General features: G+C 35.2%; 3 protein-coding genes across 3 annotated transcripts; 1 reads left to right on the top strand and 2 right to left on the bottom strand.

The window, feature by feature from the left end:
* Window positions 1-6,254: 6,254 nt before the first annotated feature.
* EV154DRAFT_510142 (uncharacterized protein) lies at window positions 6,255-7,329 on the bottom strand. The gene is made up of 4 exons (XM_051601678.1): window positions 7,123-7,329; window positions 7,045-7,069; window positions 6,770-7,014; window positions 6,255-6,701 (listed from the first exon to the last, which is right to left on the bottom strand). Exons 1-4 carry the CDS (start codon window positions 7,310-7,312, stop codon window positions 6,427-6,429), a joined length of 735 nt encoding a protein of 244 aa, XP_051457379.1. The 5' UTR covers window positions 7,313-7,329; the 3' UTR covers window positions 6,255-6,426.
* Window positions 7,330-8,386: 1,057 nt separating this feature from the next.
* Window positions 8,387-8,985, top strand: EV154DRAFT_421201 (uncharacterized protein; the record flags this gene model as incomplete). Its single annotated transcript, XM_051596002.1, has 2 exons — window positions 8,387-8,493; window positions 8,592-8,985. The coding sequence occupies 2 exons, from the start codon at window positions 8,387-8,389 to the stop codon at window positions 8,983-8,985; spliced, it is 501 nt and encodes a 166-aa protein (XP_051457378.1).
* A 586-nt stretch (window positions 8,986-9,571) lies between these two features.
* On the bottom strand, window positions 9,572-10,363 carry EV154DRAFT_510140 (uncharacterized protein). The gene is made up of 4 exons (XM_051601677.1): window positions 10,333-10,363; window positions 10,196-10,257; window positions 9,782-10,135; window positions 9,572-9,688 (listed from the first exon to the last, which is right to left on the bottom strand). The coding sequence occupies exons 3-4, from the start codon at window positions 10,026-10,028 to the stop codon at window positions 9,576-9,578; spliced, it is 360 nt and encodes a 119-aa protein (XP_051457377.1). The 5' UTR covers window positions 10,029-10,135; window positions 10,196-10,257; window positions 10,333-10,363; the 3' UTR covers window positions 9,572-9,575.
* Window positions 10,364-16,269: the final 5,906 nt, after the last annotated feature.

The following is a 16,269-nucleotide window of genomic DNA, read 5'->3' as shown; positions in this document are numbered from 1 at the left end:
TTTTGGACAGGCTGGAGATGTCGCCAAAATCAAACGGTATTTTCAGCGATGCATGAATTATATTGATGCCTACAGCAAGTGTGACGACGGTAGAGAGGTGGCTGGTGATGTTTACAAATTTGTAACCAAAAGTTACCTTTCACTTCGAAAGGTAACTTTTGATGAAACATTTAATAAACTTTTCTTTCTTCCTTTATTTTTGACTGAGTTTAAAGAGCTTCTATTTTCAAGGATCTTGGCATGTACAAGCCTACTTCATACATTCAAAAAAAAAAAAAAAGGCACCATGTCACGATTTCGAAAATAAAAATATTGAAATGAAATTAAGGTTTGGAACATTTAAGTCCGATCGCACGTTAAAAGGCTTTGCTTACCCATTTGTACGAAAGCCAGTCATCAAGATACAATGGATTATCTAAATCAGGTCGAGCGGGTAGGCATACCGATTCGGAAAGGTGGTTAAGAAGTCATCTACCCATCAAAACTAAGGATCGTTCGAGATGTCCTATGGCCGATTGCTCTTATTCTGGACAGGAAAAGGTTGCAGGTCACCTTCGTGGAAAACACTTGGAGCTTTTGATTGAAAAGGAAGAAATTGTAGACGTTACAATTGAGCAACTCGACCTGAACGTCAAGGACTACTTCAAACAATTCTACAAGCACGAAGTTCAGGATTCGGATCTAGCAGACCTTAAGAAGCAATAGGAGCACGCCAAAGCAATCAAGGAGAGAAAAGCCACCGAGAAAATAGGCCCCAGTAAAGGTAACGGAAAAAGAAAAAAGGATACCACTAGTACAGGTTCAGGCTCTACAAAAAATGGGGAAGGGCAGGTGTGACGTTCAAGTGAACGTCTTAAGAAGAAAAGCAACAAAGGTTCAAAAAACCCACTTGACGACGATGACGACTTCCAGTGAAAAAAAAAAAAAAAAAAAAAAAAAGCGTTTGGACGATTATCTTTTGAGACTGTACTACGGACTTTGAACCTGTTCATACCTTGGGCTATTTCTCCTAACTCTGTATGTTATCGGGGATTCTTAGTAAGGTTATCAAAGAGCTAATAGTTGGATTGTGGACTATGCTCTACCAGTGGCTTGCTATTACCATTCATGATACTTACAATTATTGAGGATGGACATTTATAAAGCTTATGGCGCTGTCTTAAGGGGAATAATTATAAGTTTTTTATTTTAGAATATTAGGTTAAGATATCTGTAAAATAATGTAATGAAGAAATAATTTAAGTTGGGATAATATATATAAAGATTGATGATTTGATAAATTGAGTATAAAAGGGTAGAAATATAAGATAAAAATAAACAACTAAAGAAATGAGACTCTTTAGTCCTTTATTGTAAGTTGGAGAGTTTGTCATGATAAAAATAGAGGTCCTTTTATATTAAATTATTACTTCAATTAATTTCTGCGTAGGTCGAATAAACATTTCCAAAGACTGGGAATTGTTGGATATGAAATATAAATCAGTAACGACATGAAACATAGCTTATAAAATATAAGTATGTAAGCTTATGGTTGTATGTCCGGAATTTCTAGCAGAGAAATCGTTTATCCATTTAGCAATATGTGCGATGATTGGATTACTTGATTACTCATCGTAGGTGCTAGAAGGAACCGCAGTAAATCAGCCAACCGGGGTCCAATGTAGGGTATGATTCCCAGTTAGAAGATTATGAGAACTGGCACTGTGTCTGTTATAATATATGAAGTATATTATAACTCAAGACAGATTAAATAGTAATTGTATTCCATTTATTTAGGCGTCAAATACGACATACTGAGTTTGAGTATGACGTCGATAAAGAAGTACCTGCTTAGATCTTTTGATTTTGATTTTGTGATTCTACTAACCTTTCAATCATGCATCATTACGTCAAGCGCCGACTTTTCTTTTTTACAAGATAAGTGGCATATCATGCACCTAAAAAATACATCGTCTTTCCCCGATTTTCGCACTCTTGAATTGCTTACCATAAACGTGTGCCATGAGACAACTCCTGTTTTCCAAGTGAATTCCCACACAATCGATCGTTGCGCTTTGAGATTTGTGAATAGTGGAGGCAAAGCGGGAACGATTGGATACTGTGTTCTTGTGTAACTAGTATTAGGGACTGTCGGCTGACTCTTTGGATCCAATATATGGAATCACTACCATCTGGCAGGCGTTTTCTTAAACATATGTTTTCTTCCTCCATATATTCTACTGCTGCAATAGTGCCATTAACCCAACCTTGAGAGACATTTAAGTTATGAACCAGCATAACAGGCATGTTTTGTTTCAGTAAAAGCGTTCCAAAAGTCTTGTTTCTCTTAACGAAATTTTAGCTGTTCTTTTGTTGCCAACATATGAGTCAAGTGCAGCGAATTCTTTACCCTCACCAGGAAAGTCTTTGTAATCCTTTTCATTTGCTAAGCGCACTCGTTCTCTTGTAGTATAAAGGCGGAGGCAGTACAGCGGGAGATTATTTTTGTGAATGGTCCTTTTGTTGATAAATTGAATAACGGTTTCATCAAAATTGTAATTTCTAACTTTTTCCAAAATTTCAACAAAAGTGGTTTCTTTTTGTCTGACAGGTTCGATAAGGTTGTATCTGTTGGACGTTGTATATATTTCAGATTCCCAAATAAGACCTTCCATTTTTTGCACCGGGGAGCAATTGTGCTATGTCGCCAAAAAACACAGTCTTAATTCCACCCATGCTACTTGACCTTTGGGTTGTTTTAATTAACGCTTCACTTACAGACTCTAAAAGTTTTGAGCTGACCATTGAATATCGTCAATAAGCAGAAGTAATTTGGGTAAAGCTTAACGTATTCGTCTAACTTGAGAAGTTTGGAACAGAGGAGCGATTTGTGATACCGAAGAAACGATGCAGCGTCTCACCAGAAATGTTGTGGGCAGCTACGCCGGTGGGAGCCAGTTTAAAAACCTTTTTAAAACATTAGACGTTTGCAGATCATGTTTATTCAGTATTTACTTACTTTATATCCCTTCAGCTTGTAGTGTCTTTCCAGCATCCGTAATACATAGGACTTTCCTGTACCTGCGGCACCAGAGACAAAAACGGTGGAATTGTTTCTGAGCTCATATATTGTTTGTTTGTAAACACTCTTTTGGCTTCTGTTTGCACGTTTAAGCATGGCAATCAACTCTTCGCGACAAGCATCCATGCCTCTTTCAGCGTCTACTACATCATTTACAGATTGTATATTCATTCTTCTGTGCACTTCAATACCACCCTCTTCAAGATTGATCAAGTACTCATAATAATCTTCAAATTAAGATAGTCTTATTAATAACAATACGTTATGAAAAATATAGATATTACCTTTCCATGATCTAATTGGGCCCTTTTTCATTTTCGAAAGTTGTATTAAAGATCGGCTTTTTGTTACAATCTGCTGATAGTAAAAGCTTTCACCATTCATCTCGCTTTGATTAAACGTACGCCACGCAAAAGGTTTTTCGATAATCAGTTGGTATAGATCTCTAGAGCTGTAAACAAAATTAGGCAGCTGTCCAGAGTAAAAGCTTCGCGTCACATTCTGAATACGTGGATACATTTTCTTGCTGTAGTTTCTTTATAAAAACTAAAAAATTCTGTCAAAGTCAAATCAGGCGCACCTTCACGCTTTTCATAATGTCTATTTTCCAAAACGTTTAGTGTCGGTATTTCATTTTTTTTTATCATCATTGCTTTTAGCGCATTACCAACATGAGTTCTTGCAAAAATTTCATTGGAACTACTATCAATATCCTTGATGTCATCTCGCAATCTTTTACTGTCTTGACCGAGTAAGCTGGTATTAATAAAGATAACGTTTCGAGAATTACTATGCTTTCTCCATCCCAAGACATCGTATGTGCTTCAACTGCACCAACAATTCTTGTCGCATAATGCTCTCTCTCAGACACATAAGATGTTCTCTTATAGTATCCTTGGTTTTGTTGTTGAATATTTTCAGAAGGATTTTTGCTTCATAATCATCCTTTGCCAAATACTTTGCTAAATATCTTACTGCTTGTGGTCCATCATTGTACTGAATATCCATGCTGGTGCGGAAAACTGCTAGAAGATACGGGTTGTAATTGTTCACGTAAGCATCACCAACGTCTCTTTTGTAGATGCAGCGATGTTCAGTATCAAGTTCAGTGGAAGGAGCGTAAGGCTTAGGATATCCAAATCTGCATTTTTTTGTAGGGTCACCTCTTTTACAATAGCTTTTGTTTAAAATAATTAATTAATACGGTAACGCATAAAAGGAGTTTTAGCTTACTTGTCATTGCATCTGTGAATTTGCAGGTTATTTACTAAACTATGCAAAAGAGGATCGTCAATACTTGTGCCAGGTGGAAAACTTGTATGAACCACATTCATATCGATAAGCTCCTGTGCAGATTTTTCAGTCCAAAGAACCATATGAATGTGTGGGCTTCCACGATCTTGAATCTCCATGACCCAGCTATAATCTTTGATACCACCAATTTGTCTGGCAAAGTGACCTTGAATATAGATTTTAAAAAACCTTAACCATCTTCTCCTGAAGTGTTGCGAAAATAATACAGGGTCTTCCCAAGGGAACTTGGTATCTTCATCTAGAATGTTTTTAAAGTCTGCACTTTTGTCATCACAAGTAAATGTTAAAAAAGTTGAGGAGCACCAAGATTTTCAAATATACACTGGAGATCCAAAAAGTTTTTTCTTTTGTATGCATATGATGACCGAATCTGAGGAGGTACAGTAGAGACAATGTTCTTGTTGAGTTTTCCTGTATTTTGATTCACAACATCCTTTTGAGTTATATTTTCTCTGCCTTTAGTTGAAACCACGAATCTATTAGCAGCAGCGATATTTTTTTTTCAATAAGATCGAGCATGAAGAATAAAAAGAAGGGTCTCGGGCAAAACGTCTATCTCTCATAAGAAGCCTCTGCTTCGCATAAGCTGCAATACTTGTTTCATTCCACGTAGCATTTGCAACACCGCCTTGATTTTCTGGTATACCATAAGCTCCTAATCGATTGTCAAACTCATAGGTATTAGTCGGTACCATGGAGTAGTGACCGGTGCATGTTGGATAGAGATGTGGAAAAAGCAAGGCCAAGAGACTAGGGTGGGAGTACCTAATCATTTTCCCAACATCATCTTCACCTACAATCAACTCTTTGAATTCAACATCGGTAGCCTGGGGGTTTACATCGTTAATGGAAAACAAAGCATTGTTGACCCAGCGTTTATCAATTCCGACATGCTTTTTGTTCTCGGAAACATGATAATTTACCAAGGCGTAGGTTAATTTTGGCAAATCATAGCGGGCTAACAAGGGATGTACACGTTGAAGAGCTTGATATGCTTGCTTCACCTTGGTCTTCCTAATGTTTGCAGGATCACCACGTTGAAAAAATAGTCCCAAGGTTCCACCATAAGCCATTTCAGCAAATTCATAGTTATGCGTCGCATACATGGTACCCTTCACCTCGTAATGACCAATTCTTCCATGGAGCAGCGTGGATTTTCTTGTTATTTGCGACATAAGCTTAATTGGAGACAAAGCCGACTTCTCTCTATAGTTTAAGTCTTTAGTTTCAGGGATTAAATCGCCTATAGCATAATTATTAGTCGATATTTAGAGCTGCTATTAAAGTTTTATATCTTACCAGGATACGTTAACGTGACAACGGCATCCTCATCCATCTTGAAATGCTGCAGACAGACCATCTTCTTGGTTACATCATTGGGATTTGACAAAGGGGTCAATTTCCATTTCAAACAAGGAAAACTGAATAAGTCTGAAAACCGGCGAAACTTTTGATCCTCAGGATAAAGAACTTGCATGCAGACACAGCAGTAACCATCGGGCTTGAGCATTGTAAACTCTTGGAATGAATTAATTTGCTTTTTTTGAAAAGCATTAAAGGTAGATAAATTTGGGTCTTCGATTCTCCAAGAGAAAAACATGATAGTTTAATATATTGTTGAAGTCATTACCTGTGTTTATAGGAACAGTATTTATATTCGTTTTTAAACACGTTCTTTAACTATATTTTTAATTCAATAGCACCACTACAATAATTTTCAGATGTGATTCTTTTTGATTTTCATTTTTGTTTCCATTTTAAAAAAATAGATTTTACTTTGTGAAATAATGGACAACGTGATCCAAGTGAACAAAAAAAGCGCATGGCTTTTTCACCTGAGATTACAAAAAAAATACAATGCCATTTTAAAAAACAAGTCGACATTATAAAAAAATGATATTTATTATTGGAATAGCGGGAGAGGGGGAAGCGGGAGAAGGTATTAAATAACGTTTTTTAAAAAAAAAGCAAACGCAAAAGAAAAGAAAACGCAATCACGAAAGGGACAAGCAAGAAGAAAAGAAGCAAAACTACCAAGGAGACAAAAAAAACTAGTTCTCCATTTCTTCTTCATCATCGATAGTTCGGGAGCTGGCGGGGACGACAAAGATCTCAACAGAGAACGGCATGTGATCATTTAGCAGATTTCTGAGAGAGAGGTTTGGGTTGGCCCAATCCTCCAAACGACGAACACTCTCATTGTACGAATACGTACTCTTAATCACACGAGGAACAGGGCGGTTAGTGTTGGGGTCAGTTGTTGGACGTGTCACCGACTCCACAACAGTAACCGGGTTGTAATTGGACATTATCAACCCTTCAGATACTATCATAAAATGAAGTGGCAAAATTAGCTACATAATAACTTGTATATAATCAAAAAAAAAAACTCACCAAGCTTCTCATAAGAGGTATTTAACTGAGTGGCGAATGCTTCAACATTCAACCCCTTGCCCATCACCATGTCCTCGTTGTAAATGTTCTCAAAAACGTACTTGCACAAAATGTACTTGAGCTTCAGGAACTTGTGATTTTTCTCCAAATCACGGACTCGAATTTTTGTGGCTGTTGTGCCGATGATGTTTCCATCAACATCCAAGGTGGGAAGAGGTCGGGCACTATCGACACTCAAACGAATACTTTAAAAAGCCCTTGTGCTATCATCAAACGTGTACGCTGTCACGTTCAATGGGCCTATATAGAAGTGTTAGATTTGTTAGGATAATAGAAACATTTAGAATATTTACCTGTCAGGTGGTGGCGGCTTCCTACATCACAGTACCGGATGAAATAGTAAATCATCGCAGGATTCGACACATAAAGCTTGACTCTCATGCCAGAGTCAATGGCTTTGGCCTCTAACATAACGTTTCGAGCTGTTACTCGAAATGTGGGAGCACTGGTAATAGTGCAATCGGTGAGTTCTCCAAGAAGCATGTTGTAAATTTGTAATTAGTTATAAAAATAATATGGTTCAATTTTTCTTAAGTATACTTGCTTATATACCCGTAAGCATTTTATAAATATGGAAAGTTATTCCATTAATCGAAATTATCGCAAATAAAATACAAAATTCACGAGAATCGATGATGTAACTCATGAATTATGTATAATAGATTAAGAATTGATAAAACCACGGGAATCGCATCAGATGATATTGTCAATCAGTCAAACACATATGCGTACGTTGGTGTCCTATGTGTCAGGTACAATATATTCTGTCAAACAGTAGTTCAGAATATAAATTTTCTCTTCTCTATTTTGTTTAATAATACAGAAATATGTCTTCTAAAGTTTGCAGGATTTAGTTTAAAACCAATAAGGACCAAATTGCATATATTGCATGGTCCGAGCATGTTGGGTTTTTTTTATTAAAAATAAGGTATCACAAAGTCTCAAATAGCCTATAATACAATAAACATTACACAAATGCATTCAATGCATGTGCTACACATATATATTACAACAGTACCGTGTCACTGTTATAGCACAATTATGTTGCCAAAAAAAATCGACTTCGGTATTGGTTTATATATAATTCTAATGAAAGCGGAATAACACAGAATGGTGAAAACTTTCTATACGTACAGCAGAGGTGGTGTCGAAGAAAAAAAAAGTTGCCTGACATTTTATTTATGGACCCTAAACTCATTTCTATTATGACAATAAAAAACCTGATATCATTATCAATCTATCATACTATTATTTTATGCAAATAGTTAGCAGTCATTTTTGAAAAATTGGATTTTCAAAAAAAAAAAACATGTGATGATGACAAAGTTGTGGACTTACAGAATTAAATTGTTTGTATCCGGCATCATGAAAGATGTTGGAAGTATCTGGTGATGACAATAAAAATTTAATTCTAAACGCACGTGTACGGAAGCTCAATAAAAACCTTACACAATAAACACGCATGTAATACAATGCAATTGACCATAGACCTTTACGTATTATATAACACACATGTATTGACAAAGGAAAAAACAGCTACAATATAATTTTTAAAATATGCAATCCATTGTTTCCACGTTTGTAGGGCTCCTGTTTCCCCATACATTGCGAGTGGATGAAGAGAAGGGGAACGTTTATTTTTTGCTTTATGAAGCATACTTTGGGTAATGTATAAAACTTTGGGTGTTTAATTAAACATTATAAACTTGGTTTAAAACTGACCAAGTTTTTTTCCGCTTACGTATCTAAAAAGACGTTACAGTGTAAAGGTGATCGGACCAAAAAATGTAATAGAGGACTCTTTCAAAGCTTATAATTCTTCATGGGATATCAAATATTTAAAGGAAAAAAAGGATCCCATTCTCATGGTTGCAACTGGCAACATGGACCAGCAACCAACGGTTTCTGGGTTTTTAGGAAGGGCTGTAGAAGAGAAATTTCATTTGGCAGTTATTGCACTAAGAATAATGCCATGTATTCCATTGGTTACAGAGACTTTGAAAGATATGGTTCATCCAGACATAGGCCCCGTACAAATTACCAAAGGTGTTAGAGAAGGATATTTTTATGTAAATCTGTCACTCAATCAAGATTTTACGAATGGCCCTGAATTTTACGCTTCTAATACAGTGGATGAAGAGCTTGGTAAAATTTAGTTAAAATAGTGTCTGCACAAAATTTAATTAAACTTCTAATGTTGCATTTTATCAGATGATTTTGAATTAGAAATTCTTGAAAGGGATCAGAGAAGATCAGGCAAAGTTCATGATGACGAAGACGAAATTGAAGAAAATACAACCAACAGCAATACAAAAAGCAGGACAAATAACCAGAATTTCGATGAAGATGATGATGAAAATGAACCATTTTTCCCAGAAAATTATAACTATGACAATGCACGAAGATTTTCGGAATCCACTGCTGCTTCTTTGCAGTCGACAAATTTAAAAGGACCCATTGAAAAGCCATTGACAGAAGATGAAATTTTTGTAGAAAATGTGATGACTGAATTAAATAATGAGAAGGGACTATTAGCAGATCACATACAAAAAAATAACAGGGACATTATCGAACTGGATTCTGAACTTGAAGAAGCTTCTGATCACAATTACGGTGAAGATTCTGGAGGTGACCAATAATAATACATATCCACATATATTTACAAAAACTTGAGCCCTGTGTTAATACGTATATTTTTATTTTTAACCTTCATCAAAAAACATTTAGACGATAGTGATTGCTCCAATCAAACAATAACAGCGTCAAACCGAACCTCTGAAATAACACCCGCTAAAACCGTAGAGAAAGCACCCAAGAATACTGTTAATAGAATAGCATCTAATTTCACTGAGGCCGAATCTTCAAGAGCATTCAACTGTAAGTATTAAAAAATTATAAATAAAGCACCTCATTTTTAATGAGAAAACTGTTTACATAATTATTCATCCGTACATTTCAAAGTTTTGGTTAGACAGGATAGTTTTTCGGACTCGCCTTGTATGCAAAGTTTTAGGGGAATGACATTGGATGACGACAATACGATTTCCAAAGAAAACAGCAAGGGGAAACAAAAGATGGATTTCAGAGTAAATATGGAAACCTTAGGAAACAGTGACTTTAGGTATGATGTATCATTCAATATATTTAACTCCTTCAGTAAGATTTGACAATCATATGTTATTTTGACGTAGAGAGCCATCGATAATGTCTGATATATCTATGACATCGGATAATCACCAGAATGAAAACGAAAACAGTATAAATTCAGATGCTGAAAGTGCTAGTAAGATTCCCCTTTACATTTACCTGAATAAAATGCTGGTTATTCAAATTGTCAGTTACCAAATTATCTTTATAAATAGTTACTTCAGTTTCTGTGTACAGTCAAGAAAGCGGAGGGTCAAATTCCAGAAAACGAATGAGTAGATCTTTTGATCCGAACAGCCAAGAAGACGTTGTAAGTTTGTAGAATACAACAGTCTAAAGCAATTATCGATACTTACATTCTTATCAATAGGGAAAACGAATAAAGTCAACTGAAACAATTAATGATGAAAGAACCATAGTTCGAAATGCTGTCGAAATGCGAGGAAGAGGAAGACCTAAAAAAGCTATTTCAGCTGAGCAAGTTGACTTACCAGAAAAACCAAGAAGGGGAAGAGGGCGTCCATCAAAGTCGGCTCATAATGAAAACCAAGGAACAATACATACTTTCTTTTCTTCTATTCCAAAAAAAATGGATTGACAAACTATGATGTTATACTTACAACAAAATTATGCGCCACATAAACATTATCTAATTTTGTAACGCAAAAAAAAAAAAAAAAAAAAAAAAAACTAATGGCTTATGCCTGATTCAAAAATAAAACTTGTATATATAACATACCTTTGAATATATATATATATAAGTATTACATTGATAAGATTATAGACAGTAATTAGCCAAGTGACAATAATCAGCATACTTCTGCTATTAATCATAATAACTATATTTGTTTCGGCAAACCGATTTAGCATCTCTAGCATTGCTACATGTTCACCATCTTTTTTTTTTTTTGCTCGGGAGCATGAATTATCAAGCGTCTAGGGGGTGTGGGTTTAAAAAAGGAACATCTTCTGAAAAAAGATCATAATTTAACCAAGAAAATGTTGATAAGAGTTGATAAGAGTTGGTAAGATTCATTACAAGCAATTTTTGTATCATAACCATGATGTATTGCTAGCATTAAAAGTATATTGCTAGTTATAAGCTTGCCTTTTTTAAATTTGTATTTTGATTGCAATTGGTACCACAGCTGTAATTTGTTATTTCAAGCTATAAAAATTAACATTTTGACACAGCTTAAACATTATCAGTACGTTTAATATAAAAAAAGCTAAACAGGCAGTGGATCCAAATGCGTACTTCTTTTTCAATAAAAATATGGAAAGCCTGCTAGTCAAGAAGACAAGACTGAAGTTATAATGTCTTCTATTTTTTAAGTTGTATATTCCATGGTATTGGGACTGTTGAACCGTTTGGATGATATCGATAAAAATGGATCTGAAGAACTAAGCGACGGAGTATCATGTAAAATTTAAAAAACAAAATCACAATTGCTACTTTATCATTTCACCTAGGCACATAAAGAATAGGTATTAACAACTGTCAAGTGAAAAACCCCAAGAGATACATAAAAATTGTCACAGACACAAGCTATTTTTCAGGCACATCTTAATTTATAAGCGATAATAAAAAAAGTTTGTACAACAAGCAGTGAGTTTCTAAAATCCCTATTGGCCATAAAAAAATAATCAGGTAATTTTATGTTACGAAGTGAAGTAGAGAATAACCCGGACCATAAGTGTACCACGCCATAATATTTAAGGAAATAAACTTTCAGAATAAAATTAATACCTCTTTAATTGTAGCAATAGGAAAACGCCAAAGATACCCTATGAATGTATTCTAGCTGAAAAACAATTAAGGAGGAAATGAATGTTAGCTTGATTATTACTGATGATACGGACAAACTTGAATTTAAATTACAGACGGCAGTACAATAAAAAATAACTTTCGATCACCAAATCGATAATTTTTCAGCAGACAGATTGAATTGAATATAATTTCTTGATTGGAATCTATTTAACACAGTTAAATGTTTTACGTTGAGACATCTATTAAATACTCCAATGATTGGGGTCTGAGGGTTGAGCGCAAAGTTTTAAAAGTTATTCGCCTTCAATTTTTAAATAATTAAAGCACGAGCAAGGAAAAAAGCACTTAAAATCAAGTTTTGATATTTGTAGAATATTTGAATCAGGAAAAAAAATTATTGTCTCTTAATACATCAGATACAATGAACGAGATAATTTTTTTTTGCTCCCCGTTTTTTAGTAATACATAGAGAAAAAAAAAGTTGACCAATGACTGATTTTATTTGAATAAATACAAATAAAGAAAGGTACTGTAGTACATATTCCCTAATATGTGAAAAATAAAAAATAATTAAAAATAATTAAAATAATTCATAAAAAAATAAAAATAAAATACTTCTGGTACGTTGTTTCGTTACAAATTTTTACAGAAGGTAGTTATTGATATATTGAACGAATATGCAAAAAGAAGAAGTAATTCTCATGAACAAAAAACGTTATTATTTATGATAGTGTTTGAACATTTTGATTTTCTTTAAAAATTTTTCTGATTTTTTTTTGAATTTATCGTGAATATTCCCATAAAAGGTAGAGGATGGTTACAAATTGGTACAAAAAAGGCGATTTTTTTGGCTGCGTTTCGGCAATAACTAACAATATGTAAAAAAAAAAAGAAAAAGAAAAAGAAAAAGAAAAATAGGAGAGTGCCTTGAATCTGTCATTTACAAGACTGATGAATCAGTTGCTGTAGAAAATAATCAACCCGTACGGCGTTGCCAAAAAGGCCGTATATACATACCACGGGGTGGTCCGAATAAATTTCAAATTTAATTGGAGTGCGCCGCAGGCGCGCTCCGACAAAATTTGTGTCACTTTTTAGTTTTTTTTTTTTTCTAGAAAAAATACCCTACTTGACATCAAATCTAAACTGTACAATATTTACTATAAACATAATTTATTACAAACAGACATAGTACTTTATTTCTTTTGTCTTTTAGTTGATGTATATTTTTTTCTTGGGGTTCTCGGAGCAAGATAATCAAATCTTTGAGTTGACCAAGTACTGCTATTGCTTGATTCCAAATCAACTGCAGAAAAAACTGTCTCCGGTGTATTGATAGCAGTGTTATTATTAGCATAAGTTCTTTTGCTGCTATTAACTAACACCGTATTATCAATAGGAAACACAGCGCCATTAGCAGAATTGTAACAGGGTAGTGGATTAGGCTGCATATGATTAACGTAACCAGTCTGATTAACATAACCAGTCTGATTAACATAACCAGAGAAATATTGTTCCGGATGGTAATACCTCAAAGGCGGAGGTGGATTAGACCATTGTACAGTGCGCGCCAAAAGTGTCCCAATGTTTTAAATTTTTGGCTTTTCATAATGACATCACACAAACTAATGGTTGTTTTGGCCTCAAAATTACATCATAAGTACTTTCACATGTCAGCTGTAATATCCAAAAATAAAAAAATTGTTAGCTCTATTTGGAAATGATTTACAACGACTGAAACATAATTACATCATTGGGACACTTTTGGTGCGATTTATTTTTTGTTTGTTTTTTTGCTATCTACGCCATAAAACGGAATAAAAATTTTTTCTAAAAAACCATATAAATAGCTTAGCTGTTCAGTAACCTCTAACAGTATTTTTTTTAAAATGTTTTTTGTAAAATTATTTTTCGACATAAACATGCGACAGATTTCAGAATCCAAGAGAAACAATGTAGTACAATGCTTGTCTAATGGTGTCAGTGCCCGTGAGACTGCTTCTAAAACTGGAGTCAGCAAACGTACTATCAACAGAATTAGTCAGGTGACACTGGGTCTTAAGAGCAAGCCGCGTATTAGTCGTCCCCCAAAGTCACCAGCACAAACATAGACTATATCGTTTAGCTAGTGACCAAAAGCGGAGTTGAATCGGCTTCCAAGGTGTCTCGAATACTTTCAAATGACTTAGGAGTCTCATTAAGTGCAACGAGCATTCGACGTTTACTTAAATCACGGGGTATTGTTCCATTAATGAAGCCGAAGAAACCATTGCTAAGAAAAAAGAATATCGCTGACCGAGTAGCCTTTGCCAAAAGTCATATTGCGTAGACAGAAACCAATTGGAAACACGTGGTTTGGTCAGATGAGACCAAAATAAATCTTTTTGGGTCCGATGGGATTCATTGGTGCTACAAAAGAAAGGATACGCAGCTTAAACCCCAACACGTGCAGCAAACTGTAGAACATGGCGGTGGAAGTGTAATGGTTTGGAGCTGTATCACATGGTCAGGTGTTGGATTTTTAGTCTTTATCGACGGTAATATGGACAAGCAACTATACAAAACTATTCTGCAAGAGGATCTTCTCAGAACATTAGAGGATTATCATTTAAATCAAAAAGATGTTGTATTTGTTCACGATAACGATCCGAAGCATAAGTCTATGTTAGTCACCGACTGGCTTAAAAATCAAGAATTCGAAAACATGGTATGGCCGGCACAATCTCCGGATCTAAACCCAATTGAGAATGTCTGGTCCTTACTAAAACGACGCCTTTATAGTAACTATGATAAGCCGCCTACCTCAATAAAAGAGATCAAGGAAAGAATTACTGAAACATGGTATGCAATCACACCTGAAGAAGTTAGACTTTATTTGTTAAGCGTAAACAAACGTTGTCAAGGAGTTATAAGGGCCAAAGGTTATTGGATCAATCATTGTGTTAGATTAAGGACACATATAAATAAAAATTTCAATCGCACCAAAAGTGTCCCAATTAAATTTTTGACTTGGCCGAATTTTGTAATTTTATTTTTATTATAAACGGAGTTTTAAATTTTTAAATAACGCTGCCAAAGGGTTGATAAGCTTATAGTCAAAATTCTAGCCAAAAATAGTAGAAACTGATCGACTGATTAAAGCATCTTTGAAAAATATTAAAACATTGGGACACTTTTGGCGCGCACTGTATACTGTTTGTATTATTGTAAACTACAGTTGGTGGGGCAGTTATGGGGTAGTTATACGAATTAACAGGGGGAACAATAGACACCGAAGACACCGTTTGAGTTTCTTGGATTAATGGTTGCGCAATGTTTGATTGTAAATTATAAAGATTATCCAAAGGAACAGGATCAGGAATATTTAAAGGCTGAGATTCCGAATTAGATACCTGTACGAGTTCTCGGGCCTTTGCAACTAAGTTACTGTTCTTAATTATGCTGTTGTAATAATGGGTCCTGTCTTTGAGAATGTTACTATATTGTCTAAGGTGTTCTGGGGACTTGTAGAACACATCAACACCATTCGCAAAAGGAGACCACATTTGAGCAAACTTTATCCAGTCTTGATGTTTGCTCAGGCCCATCTTTGGATTTTGACGAATAATTTCATCAAACAATTGCATCTCCTTTTTTGTATGCACTGGGACGATAGCATACAAAGTGCATTGTAGGATTGCAAGACATTCATACTGATTCTTGTACAGTTTAATAAGCTTAATTGGTGGCAACGAAATATCACTTTCATGATTTAGAGCGAATAAAGCCGTATCAGACTGTACATTTCCTCTCATACCAAAATCTGTTAAAGATTTAGGATCTAAAGGACCAATGCCAAACGTTTGACCAGAAGGGGCAAGGTCAGATAAATTACCAAAGGCCGTGTGGTAATTTAACAATGGTGGCGAATCCAGCTGTCTACGCAACACATTAATTGACTGGCTTAACCAACGAGAGTAGTGACCTTTATGAACAACACCAAATCTGTTGTGAGAGCCAACCTAAAAATACATTTAACAATAAAATATTTATGAATGAATTGAAAAACATTGTCTACTTACATCCGTATTATGGCGAAGTCGATAATCGGCTAAAGCACAATCGGTCAAATCGGGACCAGCGTTGTAACAACCGAATTTTCGACTGATGTTCATATGAACACCACCTTCAAGACTGTTTGTACCACGAGCACACCTATAGACAGGTAGTCCATGACTATCTACACGTAAAAGATAGTACAAGGGAACATCTACGGGATCTGAGACATATCCATCCTTGATCGTTTGTAGAGCTAACTTGGCTTTCTTTTGACAGTGCTTGTCGAACAACTTTGCACCTGAATTAGAGCAAATGGAATCACCGAAGAGATCGAACAGTTCAGTGACTCGAGGATGCAAAACATTGGGCGGTGGAACATAACGCCGAACACGTTTAAGAAGCCACTCGGGATTTCTCAAGAGTTCCTCTTCCCAAGTTTTATTTTGGCTTTCCAGGAATTTAACCACGAGAGATTTGTCGTTCT

The sequence above is a fragment of the Mucor mucedo genome, assembly GCF_025094135.1.
Source record: "Mucor mucedo strain NRRL 3635 chromosome Unknown EV154scaffold_49, whole genome shotgun sequence".
Taxonomy (NCBI): domain Eukaryota; kingdom Fungi; phylum Mucoromycota; class Mucoromycetes; order Mucorales; family Mucoraceae; genus Mucor; species Mucor mucedo.
Note: the sequence above shows the minus strand (reverse complement) of the source record. Positions and strands in the feature narration are given on the sequence as shown.